General features: G+C 39.1%; 1 protein-coding gene and 1 non-coding gene across 2 annotated transcripts in view; both read left to right on the top strand.

Moving 5' to 3' along the window:
• Ap1g1 (adaptor related protein complex 1 subunit gamma 1) overlaps positions 1-24,445 on the top strand; it is a 79,539-nt gene that overhangs the window by 44,932 nt on the left and 10,162 nt on the right. Inside the window, exons 6-17 of the mRNA XM_028768761.1 lie at positions 735-811; positions 3,851-3,946; positions 4,327-4,407; positions 4,594-4,692; positions 8,535-8,590; positions 9,501-9,614; positions 13,298-13,438; positions 14,257-14,311; positions 19,472-19,594; positions 20,912-21,001; positions 21,592-21,719; positions 23,417-23,521. Of these exons, the coding sequence (XP_028624594.1) occupies positions 735-811; positions 3,851-3,946; positions 4,327-4,407; positions 4,594-4,692; positions 8,535-8,590; positions 9,501-9,614; positions 13,298-13,438; positions 14,257-14,311; positions 19,472-19,594; positions 20,912-21,001; positions 21,592-21,719; positions 23,417-23,521 (1,165 nt within the window). The remainder of the gene's footprint in view (positions 1-734; positions 812-3,850; positions 3,947-4,326; positions 4,408-4,593; positions 4,693-8,534; positions 8,591-9,500; positions 9,615-13,297; positions 13,439-14,256; positions 14,312-19,471; positions 19,595-20,911; positions 21,002-21,591; positions 21,720-23,416; positions 23,522-24,445) is intronic.
• LOC114622319 lies at positions 9,865-9,949 on the top strand. Its single transcript, XR_003711576.1, has one exon. It is a non-coding gene; the product is annotated as a small nucleolar RNA SNORD71 (small nucleolar RNA).

Below are 24,445 nucleotides of genomic sequence, written 5' to 3'. Positions count from 1 at the left end.
AAAAATTCTTGTGAGTTTCTAACAGGAATCTGCAGCACATATTCTCATATATATATATATATATATATCTTGAAAGGAATTAAATAGAGTGTGGCTGCTTTTTTCTTAAACTTTTGTTCTTATTCTGAACTCAGTGAAATGAGTTCCAAGTAAACTTTTGTGTCTTAAATATTAAGAGAAAAAATGATAAAATATATTTAATTTCTTTAAATCAAACTTAAATTAATTTAAATTTGTGCTGTGCTCAAGATACTCACAAGTGCTGACCACATGAAGGTTTAGGTGGGTTTGTCATTCATTACTTAGTGAAATGTCCTTCGAGATTGTTTTTACTGACTTTGGGATTTGATTGTCCTTTGCCATTATCTTGATATTTGATATATTTTATCTGAATATTCAGTATCTTACTAAGGTTTTTGTCTAGGATTGTCTGTCAGAATGTAGCTAAAATGTGTTGAGTAAGCATGGAGAAGGAAAGGTGTGTTTTTGTACTGATGTGAGCCTGGTATTCACAGACCGGCAGGCTTGCTCTTGTCACCTAAGAGTTGGAAACTTGTGATCCGAGCAGTGTTGCAGCAGGAACAGCAGCAGCTCCTGCTCAGGGCTTTGGTCCTTTGGAAGACTGGCAGGCAGGAGCAGCAAGTCTCCTTTAGGAATTCACCTTCAGGGATGTGAGCCCTGTTTTCTGGAGCTGAGTAGACTTTCACTTTTGCTTCCCTTTGACCTTTCCTCAGGTGTCCTTCACACGTCTGTAGTCCTCCTCACAGAGATGTGTGAACGGAGCCCAGACATGCTCGCACATTTCAGAAAGGTAGGTGCCTTCTATGTGATTTTCCTGAAAATTACATGTCTTTTTTCACTTAGGATTTTCTTCTGAAAGCCAGCTACATAAATTGTGAAGCTGAATAAGGAATGTAACTAGCTATGTTGTGTGATAGGGCTGGAGGCCAGATTTAGACATAAGAGCTGAGAGTAGTGCAGTGTTTCCCTTTCAGAATAGAAGTCTTTCCTTGTTGGCAGACAAGCCAACTGCTCACGTGTTTTATCTGCTGTTTTTGTAGTGAGCCAGGAAATGTAACCTGAGCTCAAATTACAAATAGGATTGTTTCTCTTTATTTTTAAGATTGGTATTTTCTGTTTTTTCTTAAAAGTGAGAATAGCAAACAGAATTTTGACTTTATTACTTTGTTACAGCGTTTATTTTAGGCCATTGATTCCTACCCTTTTCAAGCTCAATGTCCAGTGAGGGGTGGCCTCACCCCTCCCCCTCCAAGACAAGTGTTTCTGTGTGTAGCCCTATGCTGTCCTGTAACTTGCTCTATAGTCCAGGCTGGCTTGAATTCAGAGATTCAGCTTCCTCTGCCTCTCAGGTGCTGGGATTAAGAGATGTGCACTACCACCGCCTGGCTTTCTTTTCCTGTTTCTTTTTTCTTTTCTTTCTTTCTTTCTTTTTTTTTAAAAGCATTTTAAAGCAGGCACTTTTATTTCCCCCTTTACTACTAAGAAGGGTTCAGAAGGACTCTTCTCTGTCTAGTTACAAGCATTGGTTCCTTTAGAGAAGGCTGCTGAGCACTCCACAAGAGCTCACACTGTTAGGGGTTTTGTTTTTCTCCCTCTCCCTTAGATGTTCATGTCTTGATTAAATTAATGTAAAATAGTATGAGACCCGTATCTGTCCCTAATGCTTGCTTTGTATGTTTTGTTCCTGTTGTCTGTTTGGAATCCTGCTGTATGTTAGAATGAAAAGGTAAGAATTAACCCTCTTTTTTAGATGGTGCATGCTGGCTTTAGGTCCTTAGTAGCTTTTGTGTATCCATCCACAAGTGTGGCTTTTAACTGTACTAATGCTGAAGCTGTGCTTAATACTGGGAATTATTTGTTCTAGCATTTTTGGCTAACTCCCTGGTCCAGTTTCTGTCTTGTCTTTTAATCGCCTGACTCCAAATTCAGCCTTGGATTTCAGTTGCAGCCTTCCCTGAGTTGTAGCCCTCCTCCTCTGCTTGCCTTCATCTTCATGGGAGAGGCTTAGAGCAGCTGCCCTTCCAGATCTGCCTGGAGCTCTTACACAAAACACTGCTTCTTTTTTGAAGGAGATACTTAAGAGCCATCTGTGGGTAACCCATACTTGAAAAAGCTCCACATGGACTTCTGAGCTTGAGTTCAGGCTTAGAGTTTTTATCTCCCTCTTACCTGGACTTAATTTTGCTGAGAAGCTTTGGGATATTGAAAGGGTTTTAGAGGTGGAGCATTCGGCACCAACTGAGTTTCATGGCTGCAGCTTTTCCTCTGTCACTGTGCTTTGTTTGTCCTGTCATCAGTTTTAGTATCTTGCATTTTTGTCTGAAAACTAAAGCTGGGTTCCAAGAACTTGTATGCTGAGCACCTAGACATGAGCTTTCTGTCCCAGGGCCGTCTTATGCAGTGTGCTGGCCTTGGTAGCAGATAAAGCAATTTCTGAATTTAGTAAGGACTTCTCCAAGAACTAAATCAGATTCTTAAAAGTGATTAGGGCTGTATGCAGTACCAGAATGCAGAGAGCAGAGAGTGTGTGAGGTGAGCCTCGTACCTTTACACTGTGGTCAATAGGCTCACTGAGATTTTATTTTGAGTTTACAGATCTCTGTATCTTAGATTTGTCTTATTCTTGGAGTTGTCCAAATTCGATTTTTGTTTTGATGATTTAGTGAGTCACTAGATTCTGAAGTATTATGGCTACCTGACTTACACGTTCATATATGCTCTCTTGCATTTATAAGTGGCCGTAATGTTTTAGTGTTTTGGGTGCATGTCTTGAGTGTAGCTTGGCATTTCATTTTAATCTCAGTACCTTTCTAAGCTTTGGGGAGTATGGACGGAACAGAACAAACACAAGGGAAAAATGATGAATTGCATCAGAGTTGGCCCTGTTCAGCTTTCCTACAAAAAGATGTAGTGTTTGTCCCCTTTCTTGTTTAGTTTTAGATAGTAAGAGCTGTTCATGTAGATAAATGGGGTTTTCTTTTGGCAACTGGGAAAGTTCAGTTGTGGCAGACATTCTGGAATAGTGGTTTCACATGAAGTCATTGATCAACAGAAAGCAAATGAGCATTCATATTTATTTGCAAGCATCTGTGACTAGATTGACAATAATAATTAATGCAGACCTGGAAAAGGAAGGTCAGAGGAATTTTTGACTAAGGAATGTGTAGTCTTGGGTGTGATAAGAGAACATAATTGAATACTGATACTAAATTTGATAGAATTCTGTCTGAGTAAAGGGCAGGGCACTGGGATCTTAGGTGTGCTTTCTTCATCTGTCATTTCTATTTGGCTCATGTTGGTCATTTTGCTATTTCTTGCTGCTTTTTGGGAAAGGATATATAACTAAACCTATCTTCAGAGGAGAGACTTTTTTCTACTTGAAGTGTGATATGCTTTATATAGGATCATTGGTTAATGCTTTATATGACTTCGTTAGAATGGATAAATAGGAACTGTTTTTTGCTACCCAAGAGTTTTAAATTCTACAAAAGTAGAGCTGCAGTATATCCCGTAGACCTCTTTATTTGGTTCCCATTGGCTCTTGGCCCACTACGATTCTAGTGTCTTTACATATTGAACTCTGGAGGAAAAAGATCTGGCTTGTTTTCATGCTGATGAAGTGCATATTACTTGGTAGGTTTTGGCCTCAGTATCTGAGCTAATACTTCAGCCATTTGCATTACTGTATTTACAGCAGAAGAAATTTCTTGGACTCAGACCCTTGCATCATTTTTCTAAACCAATGAATCTGCATATTGAAGAGATAGACTAATAGAGTCACTATTTTATTGTTGTTGTTTTGATGAATCTTTTTTTTCTTCCCCTGCAGCTTGTGCCCCAGTTAGTTCGTATTCTAAAGAACCTCATCATGTCCGGATACTCCCCAGAACATGATGTTTCTGGTATCAGTGATCCCTTTTTGCAGGTGAGATTGAAAAACATTTTGGATAAATGTCACATGAATACAATGCTTTTGAAGAGATTGTTTTCTTCATTTTAAGTTTATATAGGGTACAAATATGATAGTTCACTAATTATATTAATCAGTGAACCAGGACCAAATAAGTATTGTATTTTATTAATGAAATGACAGTGTAAATGTAAATTTTACTTAGTGGCTGTGAAAAGTAGGTTATCTTATAACTTCATTAGATGTGGACACGTGGATGGCTTCTTTAAAAAGATGTTGGAAATTCTCCTGACTTATCTTTGACGGCATCTGACTTCATTTAAACCGTGTGAGTTTCATTCTGAATGAGAATGAGTCAGACATAATGTGCTGACCTTTTGTATCCTCTGTATTAGGTACGAATTTTGCGGTTATTAAGAATTTTAGGACGGAATGATGATGATTCAAGCGAAGCTATGAATGATATATTAGCACAGGTGAGTTGATTCAACTTGAAATGTTAAGTTTCATTTTCATCTAACAGAGTAGGAGGTGTGGTTATTAGGACAAATAGTTTCTGTTTTCTCCTTAGTGTGTTACTGAAATCACAGTATGTTTTATTGTACTTGGTAGTTTTTGGAAGTGTTGCTTTCTCACTTACATAATGCTGTCTGTTTTTTCAGGTTGCCACTAATACAGAGACTAGTAAAAATGTAGGAAATGCTATTCTATATGAAACGGTTTTGACTATCATGGATATTAAATCAGAGAGTGGATTGCGAGTAAGTGTTTTTGAATCTTCTCTTTCTTCTAAACATTTTATTTAGAATGATTTAATTACTTTGGAGACATGTTCCATTTGGAACTCTAGGAAGGGCTGATGTACCAAAGCATGATACACACGATTTTCTATGTGTGCTTTAGCCTTGATGAAAAGAATAAAGCTTGGAAGAACTAAGGTAGGAATAGAGTTGTATTCCTATTGTTAAGGAAATCTTTCAGAATACTAGCTTTTGCTAGAGACATTGTATCCATCATTTTAAACAAGGCACAGATACAGTATTTAAATTTATTTAAGGAATAAACTTATAGAGCAAGAGACTCAGGTAGTCCTGAAGTTATACTGAGAGAAAAATAGCTTTCCATAGCTTTCACATATAGCCACCAAGACCTTCAGAGAAAAACACTGTTTTGTGATGCTTTGTCTATACTCGAACAGCATCTTCTACATAATATAGACGGGGCTGGCCTGGAACTCTGCTGTAGGGTAGGTAGGTTGTCCTCAAGTTCGTGATTCTTTCTTCTTTAGCCTCCCAGTTCTGCAGTTATAGGGGTGCTCCACGACATCCAGCCCTTTTCTCTACTGTCATTTAACACTGAAACAATTTTAGATTTTTTGAAAGAATTATTATTTTTTTTATTAGTTGTGTGTATGCATGTACATGTGCTTGTGAGCAGCATCTATGGCAACCAGAAGAGGATATCGGATTCTTTGGACCTGGAATTACACATGGTTGGGAGCAGCCTAATACAGGTGCTGGGAACCAAAATGAGACCTCTGTGGTCCAGAAAGCCTAAAATGTTTACCATTTGGCCCTTTATAGGATGTTTGCTCTTGACTTATAAATTAAACATTAAGCCATAAACAAAGCTGTGCATTTATTTTACTTTCTGTGGATGAGTGTCTGCCTGCATGTATGCATGTGCTCCATATGAATCCCTATGCATGCCTGGTTCCTACAGAGCTTAGAGGGCATTGGATTCCCTGGAACTGGAATATGGACGATTGTGAGCCATCATGTGGGTGCCGAGAATTGACTCCAGGTCCTTTCCAAGAGCAACAGGCTGTTGATAGCTAAGCCATTTGTTTCCAGTCCTGTATGCTGGTGTCTTTAGTACTGTGTATTTACTGTCTTTCCCTTTAATTAGAATTTTTGGGAGGAGACACTTTGAGCCTGTGCACATACATTTTTAGGCTTTTGTCCATGAGTAGAATATTACAGTATCCTGTGATATACCAAATCAATTTCTTTTTTTTCTCCTTTCAAGCAAAAGCAGCAGCTGTATATTGTTTTTTACTCTGTTAGGATAACTTTATCTTGAAGCTGCTTTCTTACTCATGTATTACTCATGTGTGCAAGTGTGTGTGTGTTTCCAGTTGTGGCAGAATAAATATAACAGTTTACCATTTGGAGAACTTAAAGTTGTGTAATATGGCCTTAATACATTTATTTATATAGCTAAGTAACCAGTACCACCATATTCTTCCAGATCATTTTTTTTGCCTTCCTCTGTATCCCACCCCTAACTTTTTTTAATTAAAAATTCTTTAAATGATTTTATTTAATGTGTATGGTTGTTTCTCCTGCAAATATATCCATGCACTATTTGTGTTTTTATCTGATGCTTTTGGAAGGCAGAGAGGGTGTCATATCCCTGAATCTTGATTTATAGATGCTTGTAGCTACTACAGGATGCTGGGAATTGAACCCAAGTCCTTTGGAAGAGCAGGAGCCAGAGCTGTTAACCTTGCGCCATTTTTCTAGCCCACCCCCCCTTCCTTTTTTTTTTTTTTTTTTTTTTTTTATAAAAAGAAAATGACTTTAGAAAATTATCCCTTAAAAACACCATTTTTTGTCTTGTCTGTGGGTTTCTCCTCAGATTGTGCAAAGATACAGAAACAAAAACAAAACAAAAGCCCAACAACCATGTGTGATGGGTATACAGCTCAGCTGGTAGAGTGTTGGGTTCTATCCCTTCAGCAAATGAAAAGAACTGTTCTTTTTCCCTTCTGATCTGTACAGTTGCATAATAAATCAATACTTTACTTCCAACACCAGATATGGGGATGATATTTTCAGTGGTCACCAGTTGGTATTCTTTTTTGTTGTTGTTGTTTTGTTTTTTGTTTTTCGAGACGGGGTTTCTCTGTGTAGCCCTGGCTGTCCTGGAACTTACTCTGTAGGCCAGGCTGGCCTGGAACTCAGAAATCCACCTGTCTCTGCCTCCCAAGTGCTGGGACTAAGGGCGTGCACCACCACTGCCTGGCTACCAGTTGGTATTCTTTAATTTAATTCAGTTTAAATATTCCCTACTTCGAGATAGTGTCAGATCTCATAGGTTGAAGGCTTAGTTCTACAGGACAATCTCCCACATCAGATGCTAGCTATGATCAGTATTTTAAACCAGCCAAGTGTGATTCTAGATTCCTACATCCCTGTCTGAGCTTAATTAACATGCCAGAATGGCAGGCAGAGTTCAGAGGGATACTTACTTGTCCTTGTTGTGGTAAAGGATATTCAGAGGGTAAGGATGAATATCTAGATCGGCAAAATGGGACAAAATATATAGGGATGGGGAAGAAACGTTCTTCACATATGTACCATCTTTCAGAAAACTCCATGTGTTTAGCTACTCCAAAACCCCGTTCTTTTGAGTTTTATGGAGGCCTTATTTTGTAGGCATGGTTGATCAAATCACTGGCCATTTTGTGAAGATTATAACCTTCAGGACTTTTTCTTTCCAGGATCTTGAGGCATGGTTGCTTCCTCTGACAAACTAGCCCCATCCTCAGGCCATTCAGGGATCCATCAAAAGTTACCTCATAACAACTAAATGTAGGAAAGGAGATGGCTCAGTGATTTAGAACACTTCCTGTTTTACCAGAGGATTAGAGTTTAGTTCCTAGCACCTCCATCAGGTGTAACTTCAGCTCCAGGGTTCCAGGGTTCTCTTCTGACCTCTCAGGGGAGACACACACACACCATAAATAAGCACACATTTTAAAACTTTTTGAAAAAAATAAAAACTAATTAGGTTTAGGAGCTGTATGTCAAGAAATGGGGACAATGACATATTTCACGTTATCATATATCTCATGAATGTAACCATATAGTATTTATCCTTTTGCTTGTGTCTTCACCCTTTTGCTTATGTTTTGTCGTATGTCAGATGCCTTTCTTGTAATTCCTGACTAGGACTCCATTGTACCTGCCAGTAATATACCCAGCAGTTTTGTTGTTGATGGATATCTAGGACATCTCCTATCACTTGTACCATGCATTTGTCACATACATTCTTAGAGTTAAACTGCTGGAGTATATATTTCTCTTAGGTTCAAGGTTGTTGTAGATTTAACTGTCCTTCTAGCATTGGGCAGCATTCCAAAAATAGGATAAATTTTTATTGTGTCCTCTAGTAATTTTGGTAATTACTGCTGAAACTGCATGTGATTTTTTTTTTAAAAGAATTTATTTTGTATTACACTTGCATAAATATGTGTCCACTATTCTGCACACATGGAGGTCAGAAGACAATTTAAGGGAATGGATTCTGTCTTTCTGTTATATGGGTTCTGGAACTCAGGTCATCAGGTTTGGTGACAGGCCTTTATATACCTGTTGAGCCATCTTTCTGGCCCCTGAAATGGAACATGATTTTAAGAATGCCTTTAGATAACTTTCTTTTGCTAACAATTTATAGATGACCAGCTGCCATCTTTAAGTAGATGCTGGAAATTTCTACCCAGAGGCTGGAAATTTATTCTTTAGATTAAGAAAACATTTTAAATATATAATTTTTATAGATTTTAAAAAACAAACAAATGTATGCTATTTCTCTTTAGGTTCTAGCCATAAATATTCTTGGTCGATTCTTACTGAACAATGACAAAAATATTAGGTAAGTCAACTGAAAAATTTCCAATCTTCTATATTATAAAAATTAATATTTTTACAGAGCAACTTTGCTCAGGATTATATATGTGTGTATTATGTATTGTGTGATCTAGAATTTGAAGTCAGAGTTTCTATTTTTAGTTTAGTCTTAAAATTGCTATTTTGTAAAGAATTTAAGAATTTTGTTTATGGCTTAATGTTTAATTTATAAGTCAAGAGCAAACATCCTATAAAGGGCCAAATGGTAAACATTTTAGGCTTTCTGGACCACAGCAATTATTTAATTCCATTGCTTTGGATTTATAAATCAAATTAGTTTTTTTGGTGGAGGGTGGTGGTGATAGTTTTGAGATAAGATTTCTCCATGTAGTCCTGGCTGTCCTGGAAGTCAATTTGTAGACAAGGCTGGCCTTGAACTTAGGGGTCTACCTGCCTCTGCCTCCTAAGTGTTGGGATTAAAAGCAGGTACCACCATGACCAGATTTAAATTCAAATTCTTACAGATAGGAACAATTGGTATTGGTATTAAAAAAAGAACAGAAAACATTTAAATGGTAAAATTAATTTCCTCTTGTCCATTGTGGCTAAGGCAGTGTGCAAAAGCGTCTAGACCTTACTCTATTTTTTCTTGGGAAGATTTAGAAAGAACCGAGTCAGTTACTCTTAGAAGTTTAAATGGATGTTGTGGAAGCAAGGCTAGTTCCAAAGACTCCCTACCTTGTCTCAACTGTCGACTCTGCTACTGTCCCTTTAAAGGTGTTAATTCATAGTCTAGTTCTGTGTTTACCTTGGAATACTTTCAGATGTGTGCATATCCTCATCTTTTTGACATCTTTGTTGTTATTCAGACAGAGGGAAAACTTCCTTGAGTTTTACATTTTAGTTTATTTATTATGAAACATTGTTCCATGCAGATATGTTGCTCTGACATCTCTGTTGAAGACTGTGCAGACAGATCATAATGCTGTACAGAGACACAGAAGCACAATTGTGGACTGTCTAAAAGATCTGGATGTCTCTATAAAAAGGTAAGAGAGAGAGTCTCCATCATTGTTAAGTGAAATAGTTTTTTGATAAGGCTTTGTCTGTCTTCCATTAATTTGATGGTTTGTAGCAGTTTTGAGAGTTTTAGTATTTAGTCACTGTGTTAGAAATGAGCTCCAGTTAAAGAGACCCATGGGAAATACTGAATTGTGTACTTAGCACGCTCAGTTCTTAGGTAAACTAATTGGCACAAGTGCGTGTGGCCAGTGTTTTCTCAGCAGAGGTGCTGTGTTGTGTGTGCTGGAGGATGAAGTAAGGAGTGATCCATCGGCTAAGTGTTTTACCACTGTGCTGAAACTCAAATTGCTGACAGCACACTTTTTCACAGCATCCCAGGATCCCAGAGGCAAGTGTGATTCTTAGACTGGTCCATGGAAAAATGACTGTAGCAGTTGACACTTTCAAATGTCATAACTCTCTCTGTTCAGTGGAATTTGGCAGTTCTCTTTAATGAACTTTTGCTGTGTGTTCAAATTCAAAACAAAGGCGATTTCAAGTGATCTTTGAAGTTATTTAGTCAACAAAAATTTATGTACACAGAACAAATGCTAAGAGTTTGAACAATCCACAGATAAGACCTAGGCTTAGTAGTATCAGCTTTTTTTTTGTTCTTTTTGCTTGTTTGTTTGTTTTATGCTAAATGGTTTCTCTGTGTAACAGCCCTGGCTGTCCTGGAACTCTGTTTTTGTAGACCAGGCTAACTTCAAACTCACAAAGGATTCACCTGCCTCTGCCTCCTAGCTGCTAGGATTAAAGGTGTGCACTACCATGTCTGGTTTTTTTAGTAATGCCAGCTTTTAAAAATTATTATTAATCATTTTATTCATTTACATTTCAAATCATATCCCCCAACCTGGTTACCCCTCCACCAAGGCCCTCATCCCATCCCCCTTCCCTTTGCCTTTGAGGGTGCTCCTCCATCCATTTACCTACTCCCATCTCCCCCTCGAGCATCCCCCTGCGCTAGAGTGACAAGCCTCCCTCCCTTCCCATTAATACCAGATAAGACTGTCCTCTGCTAGATATGTATCTGGAGTCCTAGCTCCCTCCATGTGTACTCTTTGGTTGGTGGTTTAGTCCCTGGGGGCTCTGGGTCCAGTTAGTTGATTCTAAAACCAGCTTTTAATAGAGCTTTGGAAAGGGTTTTATGGCACCTTCTTGGTTGGTTATCACAGTAAGTCATTAAGAAGCAAATATGTTCTATATCTGATTAATAGACTCATTAAAGTATAGTCACAAAGGGAACAGTTGACTGTAACCCTTGAAACTTTAAGCCTTAAACTTTAACCCTTGAAAGGGGCAATTCTAGAAATAGAAGTCAGATCTTCTTACTCTTACGTTTGTTGGGTTAGGGCATTGACAGAAGATGCAGTAGTAAGAGCTGAGACTCAGGCCAGAGTCGTGTTTCTCATTATGACTCCACTAACATTTTCCCCACCTTTTCAGTACACTGTTGCCTCCTGGGTAAAATGCAGGTAGAGGGCCACCCACTTTGAGAGGTTTACACAAGACTAAACTGAATTTATCTATTAAAGCTATCTTAACTTCTTATGAGAATGATTATATCTTCGAGGGTTGAATTGCTGTTGTGTATATTAGTTAATTTGGAATCATGTACTAAACCTAATTGTTAGTTTTGAAATACAGAATATGTTTAGTATTTTGTAATCCCACCCGATGGTCTCAAGTTTTTCTGTCTAGCTGAAGTTGACTTTGAACTCCTGATCCTCCTGTCCCCAGCTCCTGAGTGCTAGGATTATAAGCACGTATCATCATTCTGTTATGAAAAATATTTAAAAATTTGACCAAATATGAAAAACATATTTGGTCTTATACAGAGTTTTGTATGTTAAACATTTTTAGCTTTGCCTTTATTACCAAACTTAATAGGCATCTAAAAAATATTTTTATTTGGTCTTATAGATATTTTCCTTTTTTTTTAATGGTCAGTTTCCTGTTGTTTTTTAGTATATTTTAGTATATTTTTTAGTATATTTTTTATACCTTTTCAAAATAATTATTTTTTGATATTATAATATAATTATATCATTTCCTTCCTCCAACCCCTACCATGTACTCCCTTGCTTTTATTGGCCTTTTTCTCTTTAACTATTGTCACATATATGCATGTGTATATGTACATACATGTATATATACACATACCATATATATATATACACATACATACACATATATATGTATGTATGTATGTGTGTATGTATATATGCATACATAAACATTCCTAAATATATATACATATAACCTATTCAGACTGTATGATGTTACTTGTATGTATATATGCTCTCATTCAAATTTATATCCTCTTTCTCTTTAATTATTGTTAGGTGTGTGTGTTTGTGTCTCTTACTCTAAGGAAGAGTATTTTTCCCTGCTCTCAGCATTCCTTAGTCCTTTGTTTATGATTGAGGCCTGTGTGCTTTCTTCCACATTAGCATGTCTGTTGGTGTCCTATTCATCTTTTGGGGACTAGATCTCTCTATGTAGTCCTGGGTGATATGAAAGTCATTATGTAGACCAGGTTGGCCTTAAACTTGTGATGATCTTCCTGCTTCTGCCTCTCAAGTGCTGGAATTACAGAGATCCACCTGCTTCTGCCTCCTGAGTTAGAATTAAAAGCATGGACCACCACACATAGCAATTCTTGTTACTTTTAAATAGGTACATTTATGTGTGTTTGTGTATAGACTTCCATGTGAGGTGCTTCAGAAGTAAGAGACTTTGGATTTTCCTGGAGTTGGAATTAGAGGTGGTTGTGAGGTGCTTGAGGACTTGAGTTCTTAACGACTGAACCGTCGCTCCAGCCCCATAACCAGTGTATTTTAAGATTTATTTTAATTATGCACCCCCTCCCCCCTTTTTGAGACAAGGTCTGATGATCGTGAATTTCTTATCCTTCTGCCTCTACCTTCTGAGTGCTGGGCGTATAACTATAGCCCACTTGCTCAATTTCTGCACTGCCGAGTGTGGAACCCAGGGCTTTGGACATGACAGGCAGGCACTCTTAACAACTAGGCTACATCCCCAGTCCTATGATACTGTTTGATGTAAGAAAAGTTATATTTAGGCAGAAGTGGAGTACAAGTAAAATATCATAAACAAGTGTCATATTTTTAAAGAAATAATGCAGAAGCATTATCATTGGGTAATAGCTTTTTGCCTCTTTTTGAGAATCTTAAGTCTTAAAAATTTCAGTTTTATAGAATAGACTAATCAACTATAGTTAGTAGACTTTTTCTAAGTTTTTATTGGTGTTGTTTGTTATTTAATTCATTCATCTAGTTATTATTGATTTATGGGAAAGGTTCTCAGGTAGCTTAGGCGGACCTTTTTCTAGCTGTGTAGCTGAGGACACTGTTGACTTCCTGATGTTCTTGTCTCCATCTCCCAAGGGCATATAGATACAAGTGGTCGTATAGGCATGTGCCTCCACGCCCAAGTTCTCTCGAGGATTTCAGGAGAAGGGTATTGGGTTAGCATTTACAGTACCAGAGCTATCATATGAGTACATTTTCATGTTTATCTGGCCTGTAAAGAGTGAAATCATAAGACTCTACAGATGTTTATTCCGCTGCTTTTGGTTTATCAAGAAAATACCTGAGTATTTGTTACATTCCCACCATAAATATGTTTTTTCCCCCTATGCAAGACGTGCAATGGAATTGAGTTTTGCCCTGGTGAATGGGAATAATATCCGAGGCATGATGAAGGAGTTACTTTATTTTCTGGATTCCTGTGAGCCAGAATTTAAAGCCGATTGTGCATCTGGAATCTTCCTTGCTGCAGAAAAGTAAGCTTTAATTTTTATTTTCATTGGTAGGAGGTGCTTGGAGCTTCCTAAAAGCATCTTTAAAACATGGTGCCAAGTGATACTGTAGCATTGATTTCTAGCTCTGAATTACAAGTAATTATAGCTAATGTTGAACAATGATAAGACCAAACAGAATTCCACTTTTGAGAACTTTGCTTCTGTATCCATTCTCAGCTTCACACCTATTATGAAGAGGCAGAAGAGCTTCTGAATTCAAGCTGTGTGTAAAACCTGACTTACTCAGGGCTTCTCAGTTGTGGCACTGCTGTCGTGCTGACACACATGCATGTAGAGGTCCAGGGTTGATGTTCTCAGTTGCTCTTCCACCTTAATGATTGCAGTCTCTCAGTGAAACCCAGAGCTCCATAATTTGGTTAAGCCTCTCATCTGGCTTGCTCTGGATACTTGGTTTTCACACCTAACACACTGCATTTATGTGAGTCCTGTGCTCTAACTCTGGTTCTCAGGTTTCTGAAGCAGCTGCTGTAACCACTGAGCTGTCTCCCTCCTTATTTGCCTTCTTTTTTCCTGACAGTATGACTTGTCTTCTGAGAAACTGACAAAAGTCCCATGTTTTCAGCTCAATTACTCCTATTGTAATAGTATGGGCAATGTGAGTTTGATTGTATTTGATCATTCATTGAAATGATGGCTTCTGGTAGGTTTCATGGTGTAATATCTCCAAATAGAATCATTTTACTAGAAGGCCTAGAGAAGACTGTGAAACAGAGCTTTTTGAAAGTCATTGGGTATAGTGCAGTTTATTAATTGCAGTGTTTTTCACCTTATTTTCTCAGGTACGCACCTTCCAAACGGTGGCATATAGATACAATTATGCGTGTCTTGACAACGGTATGTAGCTTTTTAAACCAGACTATATAGTGAATATACCTAGAAATGAGGCAGATGGGAATTGTGTAACTGTCCTGGTCTTGCACTGACAACTTAGGAGGAAAGAGTTTGGAGCTTAGAAGCTACAGTTCATCATAGAAGCTGAGGCAGGAACCTAGAGGCAGAAGTTGAAACAGAAAATGCTGCTTACCTGCTTGTTTCCCCATGGCTTGCTCAGCTTACTTTCTTATAAAACCCAGGACCACCTGCACAGGGGTGGCAACACTCTCAGTGAGCATCCTCCTCCCTGCCCCCAGATCAGTCATTAGTCAAGAAAATGCCCACAGGCTAATTTGTTAGAGACAGTTCTTCAGTTGAGGGTCCCTCCTTCCAAGTGACTGTAGTTTTTGTCAGTTGACAACATACGTGTTTTACTGTGTTGGCTAGGCTAACCTTCTAGCATGTAACATAATGTCAGGTAGGGATAGATGCTGGTGCATAAGGCACCCAAGCCAAGTGTTTTGTATTTTCTGTGGTTAGAGAAGGTAAAATTTGAGAAATGGGCTTAGTGGAAGGAGGAGAAGGCCATGCAGATATCTCAAGTCCGTTCTAATCAAAGGGAGTGATAAGTAAAACAGTCCTGGGGTAGCAAGCCTGGGCGGCTTGGAGAGCAATAGAAAGACATTGAAACCAGGAAATGGAGAGAAGCAGTGGACAGTTTGATACCAGAGACCTAAATAGGTGTCACTATACAGAGCTTCATAAGGGTTTGAATTTTATTTTGAATAAGGTAGGAAGGTGTTAGAGATTATTTCTTCCTTGCAGTGCCGGGTATTAAACACAGGATCTTACACATTCTAGGCAAGGACTCAAACTTTGAGTTCTATCCTTTACTCAGTTGTTGTGAGGTTTATTTTATAGTTCTTGTTTTAGATGTTGTCTTTTCTTTCTTTTGGGATTCTTCTCGGATTTGAGGGTTTCTTTTTTCTTTTTCGACTAATAAATAGAGTGCGATGGAATAGTAAGAAGATGTACCGCATGACACGATGCTACTAGAAATGGATACCATAAAGGAAAATGTCCCACATAATGACTGCATTTAAAATTAGAAATTCATAAACCAGCAGATCTAGGAACTAAGTTGGGAAAACATCGTAACATGACAGCATATTGATATATTTAATATGTAAATAAAATGAGAAAAATCCAGTGGCCAGTGATTGGCATTGGAATAATAGTTCACAAGAAGAAAGAAATGGTTAACAAATGCAAAACACATTTACTATCAAAGACATAACAGGAAGAGTCAAAACAAAGTATCATTATTAATCTGTGGTATTTTCTCCTTTGAGACAGTCCTCATGTAGCTCAGGCTGGAAGAACACTGGTTGTACAGCCAGGGCTGACTTTGAACTCTTGATCTACCTCGTGAGTGCTGTGATCATAGGGATGTGCTGCCCGTCCTCATACTTTTTCCTTTAGCTTGGAAACTTAACCTTAAGAGCTGAGCCATCTCTCCAGCCATCCTTTCTGTTGTTGAGACAGAGATCTCACTGTGTTGGCCAGCAGGACAGGTGTGGCCCACCCACTAGGGTTCTAGTATACATTCTAAACCCAATGTCTAGTATTGGTTAAAGAAAATGAACAGGTAGCAGTGACTGCCATCAGTCCTTGGTGACCTGAGTCCAATCCCTGGAGTGCTCGTGTTGGAAGAAGAGGACTATCAAAAATTGTCGTTTGACCTCCATATCCATGCCACAGCACACAACAAACCCATACATATAAAATACATAAAAATGTGTAATTAATATTTAAAAAAATAGAGAAGCAGGCCCCACTTTTTACTTGATACTGTAATAAATTGTGGTATCTTTCAGAGTGCATTAAGGAAGCATGCAATTAAAGTGTTATGTTGTACCTTTTGCATTGATACAATTTTTTAGGTTTTAGCTTAGGAAAATAAAAAAGACAAGTGCAGAAAAATATGAATGTAAAAAATGCTCGTCTTGCTGTGGTAGTGGTGGTACACGTCTTTAACCCTAGGCAAAAGCTGTGGATCCTTGAGTTCAAGGCTTTCCTGGTCTGTAGAGGTAATTCCAGGACAGCCAAGGCTACACAGAGAAATCTTGTCCATAAAAACAAAACAAAGCAAACAAAAAGTTTCAGTCTTGTTTTATAATAGAGGCACACTGGAAGCAATTATTAGTGCATAACTGAGAATTGGTTCAGTAAATTATGATTTACATGCATTTGTTGCTGGACATGGTGGCTTATGACTATAATCTTAGCACTTGGGAGACTTAAGGAAAAGAACCTCCAGGATTTCAAAGCTAGCCTGGGCTGTAGAGTAAGTTTAAGGCTGGCTTAGACTGTAGTATAAGACCCTGCCATTTGACAGACAGAGCACCAAAAGAATTTGGTAGAGAGTTTTCTGGGATAAGCTAGTTTTTATTTTGCTATTAGCAATTTAGTTAATTTCCTAGAAGACTGTGATGGTTTGTCTATGCCTGGCCCAAGGAGTGGCACTATTTCGAGGTGTGGCCTTGTTGGAGTAGGTGTGTCACTTTGGGTGTGGGCTTTAATACCCTACTCCTAGTTGCCTGGAAGCCAGTCTTCCACTAGCTACCTTCAGATGAAGATGTAGAACTTTCAGCTCCTCCTGCACCATGCCTGCCTGGACGCAGTCATGCTCCCACCTTGATGATAATGGACTAAACCTCTGAACCTGCAAGCCAGTCTCAGTTAAATGTTGTCCTTATAAGAGTTGCCTTGGCTATGATGTCTGTTCACAGCAGTAAAAACTAAGACAAAGACTGAAAGTTGATAAATGTGATTGACAATGGGAATTAAGTGTATTCTAACAAAAGTTGTGATAAATTAGAACTCTCATTCTTATGATGACCATGTGACTTTTCTTCCTTAGCCCTATGAAAATATAACATTAGAATCTAGCTGCTGCCTTACAACAGGTCTTTGTCTGACAGGCACCTTACTGGAACATTGTAGCTAGAGTATTGATGTTAAGTATTCGTGCCACACATGCCCTGCTCCTTGCTCCTTCCCTGTCTCCTACCTAGAGACAGGTTCTTGCTATGAACCTTTGCTCTCCACCAAAAGGTTTAAGAACAGGAGCATACTTGTACCACATGGCTCTTGATTCTCTTCAGAGACCCCGTCATGCTGAAAATTCTGGTCTAGGGCCTAAACCTTAGAGCCCTTTGTCTAGCTTATAGAAGTGATTTTTATTTGTGAAAATGCATTAAGCGTTTTTTTTTTTTATGGCCAAAAATGTGGCTTTTTTGGTTTAGTGTGAGTTTGAAAAGTTGTTTTTTGTTGGATATGGTAGTTAGTTTCTCAAATTGTGGTGATACTTCTCTTTTTGAAAGTGCCTTACATGGGAGTATGTAAATCCTTAAGCCATACTACAGATCTTTTTAGCTTCCCAGTTTTCTTCTTGACCATTTTCTTTGTGTTGAGCGAGCATTCTGGTTGCTTGTGATACTCCAGTACTTCCCGAATACACAGGGTTAGGCCTGGCTTGTGTCTTGTAAGTGAGCTCTGCTGTTGTGTTCTGCAGTGGAGTGATGCTAGCTGGGATCCCCATTCTATGTCACATGTGGCTAGTTATAGCATTCCAATTCCTGGGATTTATCTTCCCCATAGGTTAAGTGGCTTTGCTTTGTCATGGCTGAAGATACTGGGAGAATATTAAAAATATCAGATTTAATAATTGGGGATGGGGTTCCCTGCAGCTTTCAGGCTGTAATACTAGCTATGCAGGAGTCTGAAAGTTCAGTTCCTGCCTAGGTAGTGAGACTGTGTCTCAAAATGAAAGTCAGGGCTACAGAGATGGCTCATTTAGTGAAACACTCACTGAACAAATTGTGGGCCTGAGTTTGATCCCCAGCCCACATAAAGAAAAGGTTGGGTGTAGTGGAGCACACCTGTAGTTCCAGTGTTGTGCAGGCAAAGACAGATTCTTGGAGCTTGCTGGCCAGCCAGCTCAGCTGAATTGGAAGCTTCTGGATCAGTGATAGGAGTTTATGTCTCACAAAAATAAAAAAAAAAGTAGAGAGTGACTGAGAAGGACACCTGATGTCAACCTCTGGCTTCAGTGTGTATGCATATACACACATTCATAGACACAAAGGTAAGAAGAGGGTGGAGGCGGGGTTGGTGCTGGAGAGACTACTCAGTGAGGAAGAGTACTGTTTGCTCTTATAGAGGACCCAGTTTTGGTTTCCAGCACCCACTGGCTTACCTGTAACTCCAGTACCAGGGTATCCAATGCCCTGTCTTGACCTCATGGATATCAGACACACATGTAGACACACATGCAAGCAAAATACACAACTAAAGGGGGAGGGAAGGCGAATGAAGGGAAAGTTGAGCGATAGAGTGCTTGGGTAGCATTTACAAGACAGTTTTCAATCCCGGGGCCGAGCCAGAACCGGCAGATCAGTGCATGAGTAACTAAATGCAGACCATCCCCATCATTCTCACTGTTTGCTTATTGACTGCATAATAGCAGTTAAGTACTAGTTTTTAACAACAGTGTGACACTTAAATAAGCTGATTGTTGGAATTCCTCTGCTGCGCTGGGGTGTAGTGTAGTAGTAGTGTTTACCTGGCCTTTGTGAGAATCCTGTATTTGCCCCTAATGATGAAAACAACAAAATAACAACAACAACAAAACCAAAATGGATTTGTCCTTAGCACTGTGCAGAGGTGCCTGTTGTTGCTTTCTCCAGAGTGAGTGCTGAAACTTGCTCATGGGGTTTTAGTAGTGTTAGGAGTTGTGAAAAACAGAAGTGGTAATGAAGCTCACAAGGAGTGCATTTTTAAAATTTTTGAAATTTCAAGGTCTTACCTAAGTAGAAAAAAAAATGTCATCCTCGGGAATTTGAAACTTTGTATTAAAAAAAAAAAGAAACTTTGTATTTTGATTTTGACTGGCTGTGTGTGTGTGTGTGTTAGAATTTGTTAGAATTAAAAAGCTTAAAATATTTTAGACACTTTGAGGCTGGGGCTGTTTGTGGACCTGGTGGTTAGAATCACTCTTTTTGCTTTTTGATTGTTTATTTTTTTGTAGTCTTTTCCAAAAACAATGGCAAACCTGGTCCCCTGCACGTGGCCACACTGCTTCTGTGGTCTTTAGTAACTGTTCCTGTTTCTTTTTAGGCAGGAAGTTACGTTCGTGATGATGCCGTTCCCAACTTGATTCAGTTAATAACCAACAGTGTGGAGATGCACGCTTACACCGTCCAGCGCCTGTACAAGGCAATTCTCGGTGATTATTCTCAAGTAAGTACTTCATTTTCTGTTACTTCTTGGGACGAATACTCTGATTTTCTTCTTAATATCACTAACACTGAGACATATAACCTGTTTTGAACCTTACAATTGATGATATGTAATTTACATTAAATATTTTTTTGGGCCTGGGCAGTAGCTCAGCCATTAAAGTTTCTGGACTCTGCAAGCATGAGGACCTGAGTCTTATACCTTGTACCTTTGGTTCTTTTTTTTTTTTTTTTTTAAATCATTTATTAAGTCTTTTTTGAGACAAGATCTCACTGTATATCCCAGGCTAGCCTGGAGCTTACTGTGTAGACCAGGCTATACACAAGTTCATAGACAAGATCTAACTGTATATCCCTGGCTAGCTTGGAACTCACTGTGTAGACCAGGCTGCACTCAAGTTCATAGGCAAGGTCTCACTGTGTATCCCTGGCTAGCCTGGAGCTCACTGTAGACCAGGCTGCATTCAAGTTCATAAAGACCTGCCTGCTTCTGCCCTCTGGATGCTGGGATTAGGAAGGGCGTGTGTCACCAGCTCTTTGTACTGCTCCACCCCCATCACCTCTGTTAAAGGCACGTGTGGTGGCTTAGGCTTGTGTAATCTAGTGCTGGTGAGGAGGAGACATGTTAATTCCTAGGGCTTTCTGGCCAGCCAGCATAGCCTGCTTGGTGAAGACAGGCCAGTGAGAGTTCCTGTCTCTAAAACAATTGAACAAAAACTGTGCCTGAGCCTGCAGATATTGCCAAGTGGATAAGGCCCTGTCTGCATAAGCAGAAATCTTGAGAACCATAGTTGGGGTCAGTAGAACAAACATGAAAGGCAAAAGTGGTATGCACGAGGTCCCGAGCACCAACAGAAGAACAGAGAAGTGCTTGGGTAAGCCTGCTCACCTGTGATTCTCATACTCATAGGGTCCTAAGACCCCCTAGAGCAGGCTAAAACAAACCTGGTAACCATATCTGTGAGCTCTTGTTTAGTAATAGAGAGACCCTGCCTCAATGAGTAATGTGGAGATGGAGTGAAGATGTCAACCTCAGGCCTCGACTCACACGTGTGCACATATGCACATACACCCACACACAAGTTCACATGCATACACACATTAGAAAAAAAGGCAGACAGCATCTGAGGAGCAACAGAGGTGGTTTTCTGGCCTCTACTTTGAGCCATGTCCGTGTACACACACTTAAACTGATATATACAGACACACTCACTACATGTATACCTACCTGTACATATATAAACATATGCACATACAGAGACACATGCACAACAAAGAATTTTTGGGAAGATTGAAGGCCTTGACTTTCTTTTGGCAGCAACCCTTGGTACAAGTGGCTGCGTGGTGTATAGGTGAATATGGAGATCTTCTTGTGTCTGGCCAGTGTGAAGAGGAAGAGCCTATTCAGGTATCTCTTGCTACTCTTGGCTAAGGAGGTAACGAGAATGTGTTTTTGATGATGGAGCAATGTTTAATGGGGAGTTGGAATTGATTCTTGGAAGTTTTTCACAGTAGTAGAATCTAGACTGTGTTTAGACATGTGGCACTCAGAACACGCAGTATCTTGGATTGTGTGGATTTAAGTCTATTTTAGTGGGGCTGGGGTATAGTAGAGTTCTAGAGTTCTAGATTAGTGCTGGGTTCAGTCCCCACTACCCAACACAAAAAACATGATCACTGATGTCTCACTCTTCTCCATTGCAAATGGAGTTCTGGTTTCTCCCACTCTAGGCAGTTAAGAAGGCATGTGTTTACTTCCATTTGCTCATTGAAGAGTTGGCTTTTGAAAGGGTTTTGGCAACAGCCTTGAACTCTTTATGTCCTGTATGCTGCTTCTCTTTCTGCCATAACCTGTCCTTAATTAGCAATGGCCATTCAGAAACCTGCTCTGACCAATAGAATAACAGCACACACTGCATGAGAAGTAGCATCCTCCAGCTCACTGATTCCTAGCTTAACTGTTTCCATGGGCTACATGTTGCATCTTCTTCCTCCCAGGTGACAGAAGATGAAGTGCTGGATATTTTAGAAAGTGTCCTGATCTCTAATATGTCCACCTCTGTGACAAGAGGTTATGCTCTCACTGCCATTATGAAGCTGTCTACTCGATTCACCTGTACTGTAAAGTGAGTACTGTGGGGAGTAGAGTTGAAAGGGTCGTTCTGTAACTCCCCAAGGGTGATCGACGAGTGTCTTCACTATCACTCTCCACCTTAGTTTTTGAGGTAGGGTTTCTTAACTGGAAGCTCACTCATTTGACAAGTTGGCCACAAAGCTTCAAATAATCTGTATGAGTGATCACCTCTATAGTGCTAGGATTATAGGTATGTACTGCCACATCTAATGCTTGTATGGGAATCACTTTACCTGTCTCCCTAGCCTTGGTTCTGTAGTTCATTTGGTAGAATATTTATTTGCCTAACACACACAAGTCATGGGGCTGATCTCAAGCACTGCAAAAAACAGGGTCTGGATCCGGTGTTTATGATCATCCTTGATTACATGACTAATTTCAGGCTAAGCTAGCCTACATGAGACTGAGAAATTTAAAACCTTATCTTAGAAAATTTCAAGAATAGACAAAAATGGGGCTGGAGAGATGGCTCAGTAGTTAAGAGCACTTGCTACTCTTGCAGAAGATCTAAGTTGGATTCCCAGCATCCACATGGTGGTTAACAGCCATCAGTGATTCGTTTCAGTGATACAACATTCTCTTCTAGCCTCCTCAGGCACTGCACATACATGGTGAACAGACACACGTTCAGACGTGGTACTCATACACATAAAATAGAAATAAACCTTAGAAAAAAGGAATGGAGAAAACTAGAGACAATAGTAAAATGAGTTTGAATTTACTTAGTACCACACACGGATGATCAGTTCATTGTTAATCCTTTCATGTGGGCGTTTTGTTCTGTCATTGTCTCTCCCTACTGTGCATTATTTTGTAGTTAAACTTAAAGTTTTATAATACAGTTTCTAAAATTCGTGGTTTATTGGTTTTTTGTTTGTTTGTTTGTTGTTGTATTTTGAGAAATGGTTTCTCCATGTAGCCCTGGTAGTCCTAGAACTTTCTCTGTAGACCGGGTGGCCTTGAACTCAGAAATCTGCCTGCTTTTGCCTTCCCAGTGCCAGGATTAAAGGTGTGCAGCACTATACCTGCCTTGGTTTATTGTATTCTAAGATACTGGTAGAGGAATAAAATCCAGGTGTGTGTGTGTGTGTGTGTGTGTGTGTTTAAATCTTTTGAGTTTTACTTGGTGCTGTTTTGAGCAAAAATTGACTGAGGTCAGTTTTCCAGACAAAGTTAGTTTTCCTGGACTTTTCTATTTCATTTACAAATAAGGCTTTGTGAGAATTGTAATTATTTTAGTGTTTAGATTGTAATGAATTTAGTGTTTTAGGATTGTAGTGAGCATTCTGATGCTAAAGTCAATAAGGAAGAGAATTGGATAATGTATGTATTTCTTTTGTGGGTACTTTTGTTTGCAAGGTTTTTTTTCTCAGTGGGGAGATTGATTATTCTTCAGTCCTCACACATGCTATGCAAGCACTGTACCACTAAGGTGTGTTCCCAAACCTCTAGTAAGTTTAAGGATGTGGGAGAAATAGTTAGAAATTTCTCCTTATAATTAGAATATTGATAAATAAATGAATAGTGATAAGGGAATTATATTTATTCTTGAAACACAATTTGAATTAAGGAAACATAGATAATTCAAAAATTTAACCAAGAAACTCTGTTTTTAACATTTTCACTGCTTAATTCTAAGTTTTGTTGAGAATGCCTGATTTCATTTATCTTGTTATCTCTGTCCTACAGCCGGATTAAGAAAGTGGTTTCCATCTACGGGAGCAGCATCGATGTAGAGCTCCAGCAGAGGGCAGTAGAGTACAACGCACTCTTTAAGAAGTATGACCACATGAGGTGAGCAGAAGGGACCAAGCAGTGCTGTGACTTGTCCTTGTAGTCCCTGAAGGACACTTGTTGCTTGTGCTGCATTTACTGAGCTTATAACCCTTCTTCGTTCTCACTGCTTGGCTGCTTTTGTTTTGTCCATTTTCTCTTCTTTCTAACCTCCTAAGAAATAGAGACATTGAGTCAGATGTGGTAGGGCACACCTTCAGTCCTACCACTTGGGAGGCAGGAGCAGGTGGCTCTATCTGAGTTCCAAGCCAGCCTGATCTACAGAGTGAGTTCCAGGCCAGCCAGAATTACATGGTGAGACCCTCTTTCAAAATAAATAAATAAAAATTATTATGTTTTTTATTCCATCTCCTTCCTCTACCCCTGTATGTAAAGTTTGCATCATTTTCCATTTTATTTGGCTAAAAGGAAGTTGTAATTTTTTTCCAAGAGAATTTTTTTTTTTTTTCTTGAGACAGAATTTCTCTGCATAACCCTGGTTGTCCTAGAACTTGCTCTATATACCAGGCTGTCCTCTAACTCAGATATCTGCCTACCTCTGCCTTCCAGTGCTTGGACTAAGGGTTTGCACCACTACTGCCAGGCCCAAGAGAAATAATTTTATTCAAATCCCATAAATCCCATTATTTCTAACATTTTGGTGCCTTGTTTTTTTTCCTTCTTTCTGGTATATAATACCTAATTTCATGGTTGAAGTCTGCTAATACCTGCCGATTTACCTTTTGTTTGTCTTTGTCTCGGCTACTGAGTAGTATGTTTGAGGATTTGGATGGACATTTTGTTTATTCAAAGACTTTTGACTGTTCTTAATCCAATTGAGAATGTAGGTCGTGTATGTATTCTTGTAATCTACCTCCTGTGTCTGTCTGTCTCTCCCTGTGTGTGTGTGTGTGTGTGTGTGTGTGTGTGTGTGTGTGTGTGTGT

The sequence above is a fragment of the Grammomys surdaster genome, unplaced genomic scaffold (assembly GCF_004785775.1).
Source record: "Grammomys surdaster isolate TR1022 unplaced genomic scaffold, NIH_TR_1.0 187, whole genome shotgun sequence".
In the NCBI taxonomy this organism is placed as follows: Eukaryota; Metazoa; Chordata; class Mammalia; order Rodentia; family Muridae; genus Grammomys; species Grammomys surdaster.
Note: the sequence above shows the minus strand (reverse complement) of the source record. Positions and strands in the feature narration are given on the sequence as shown.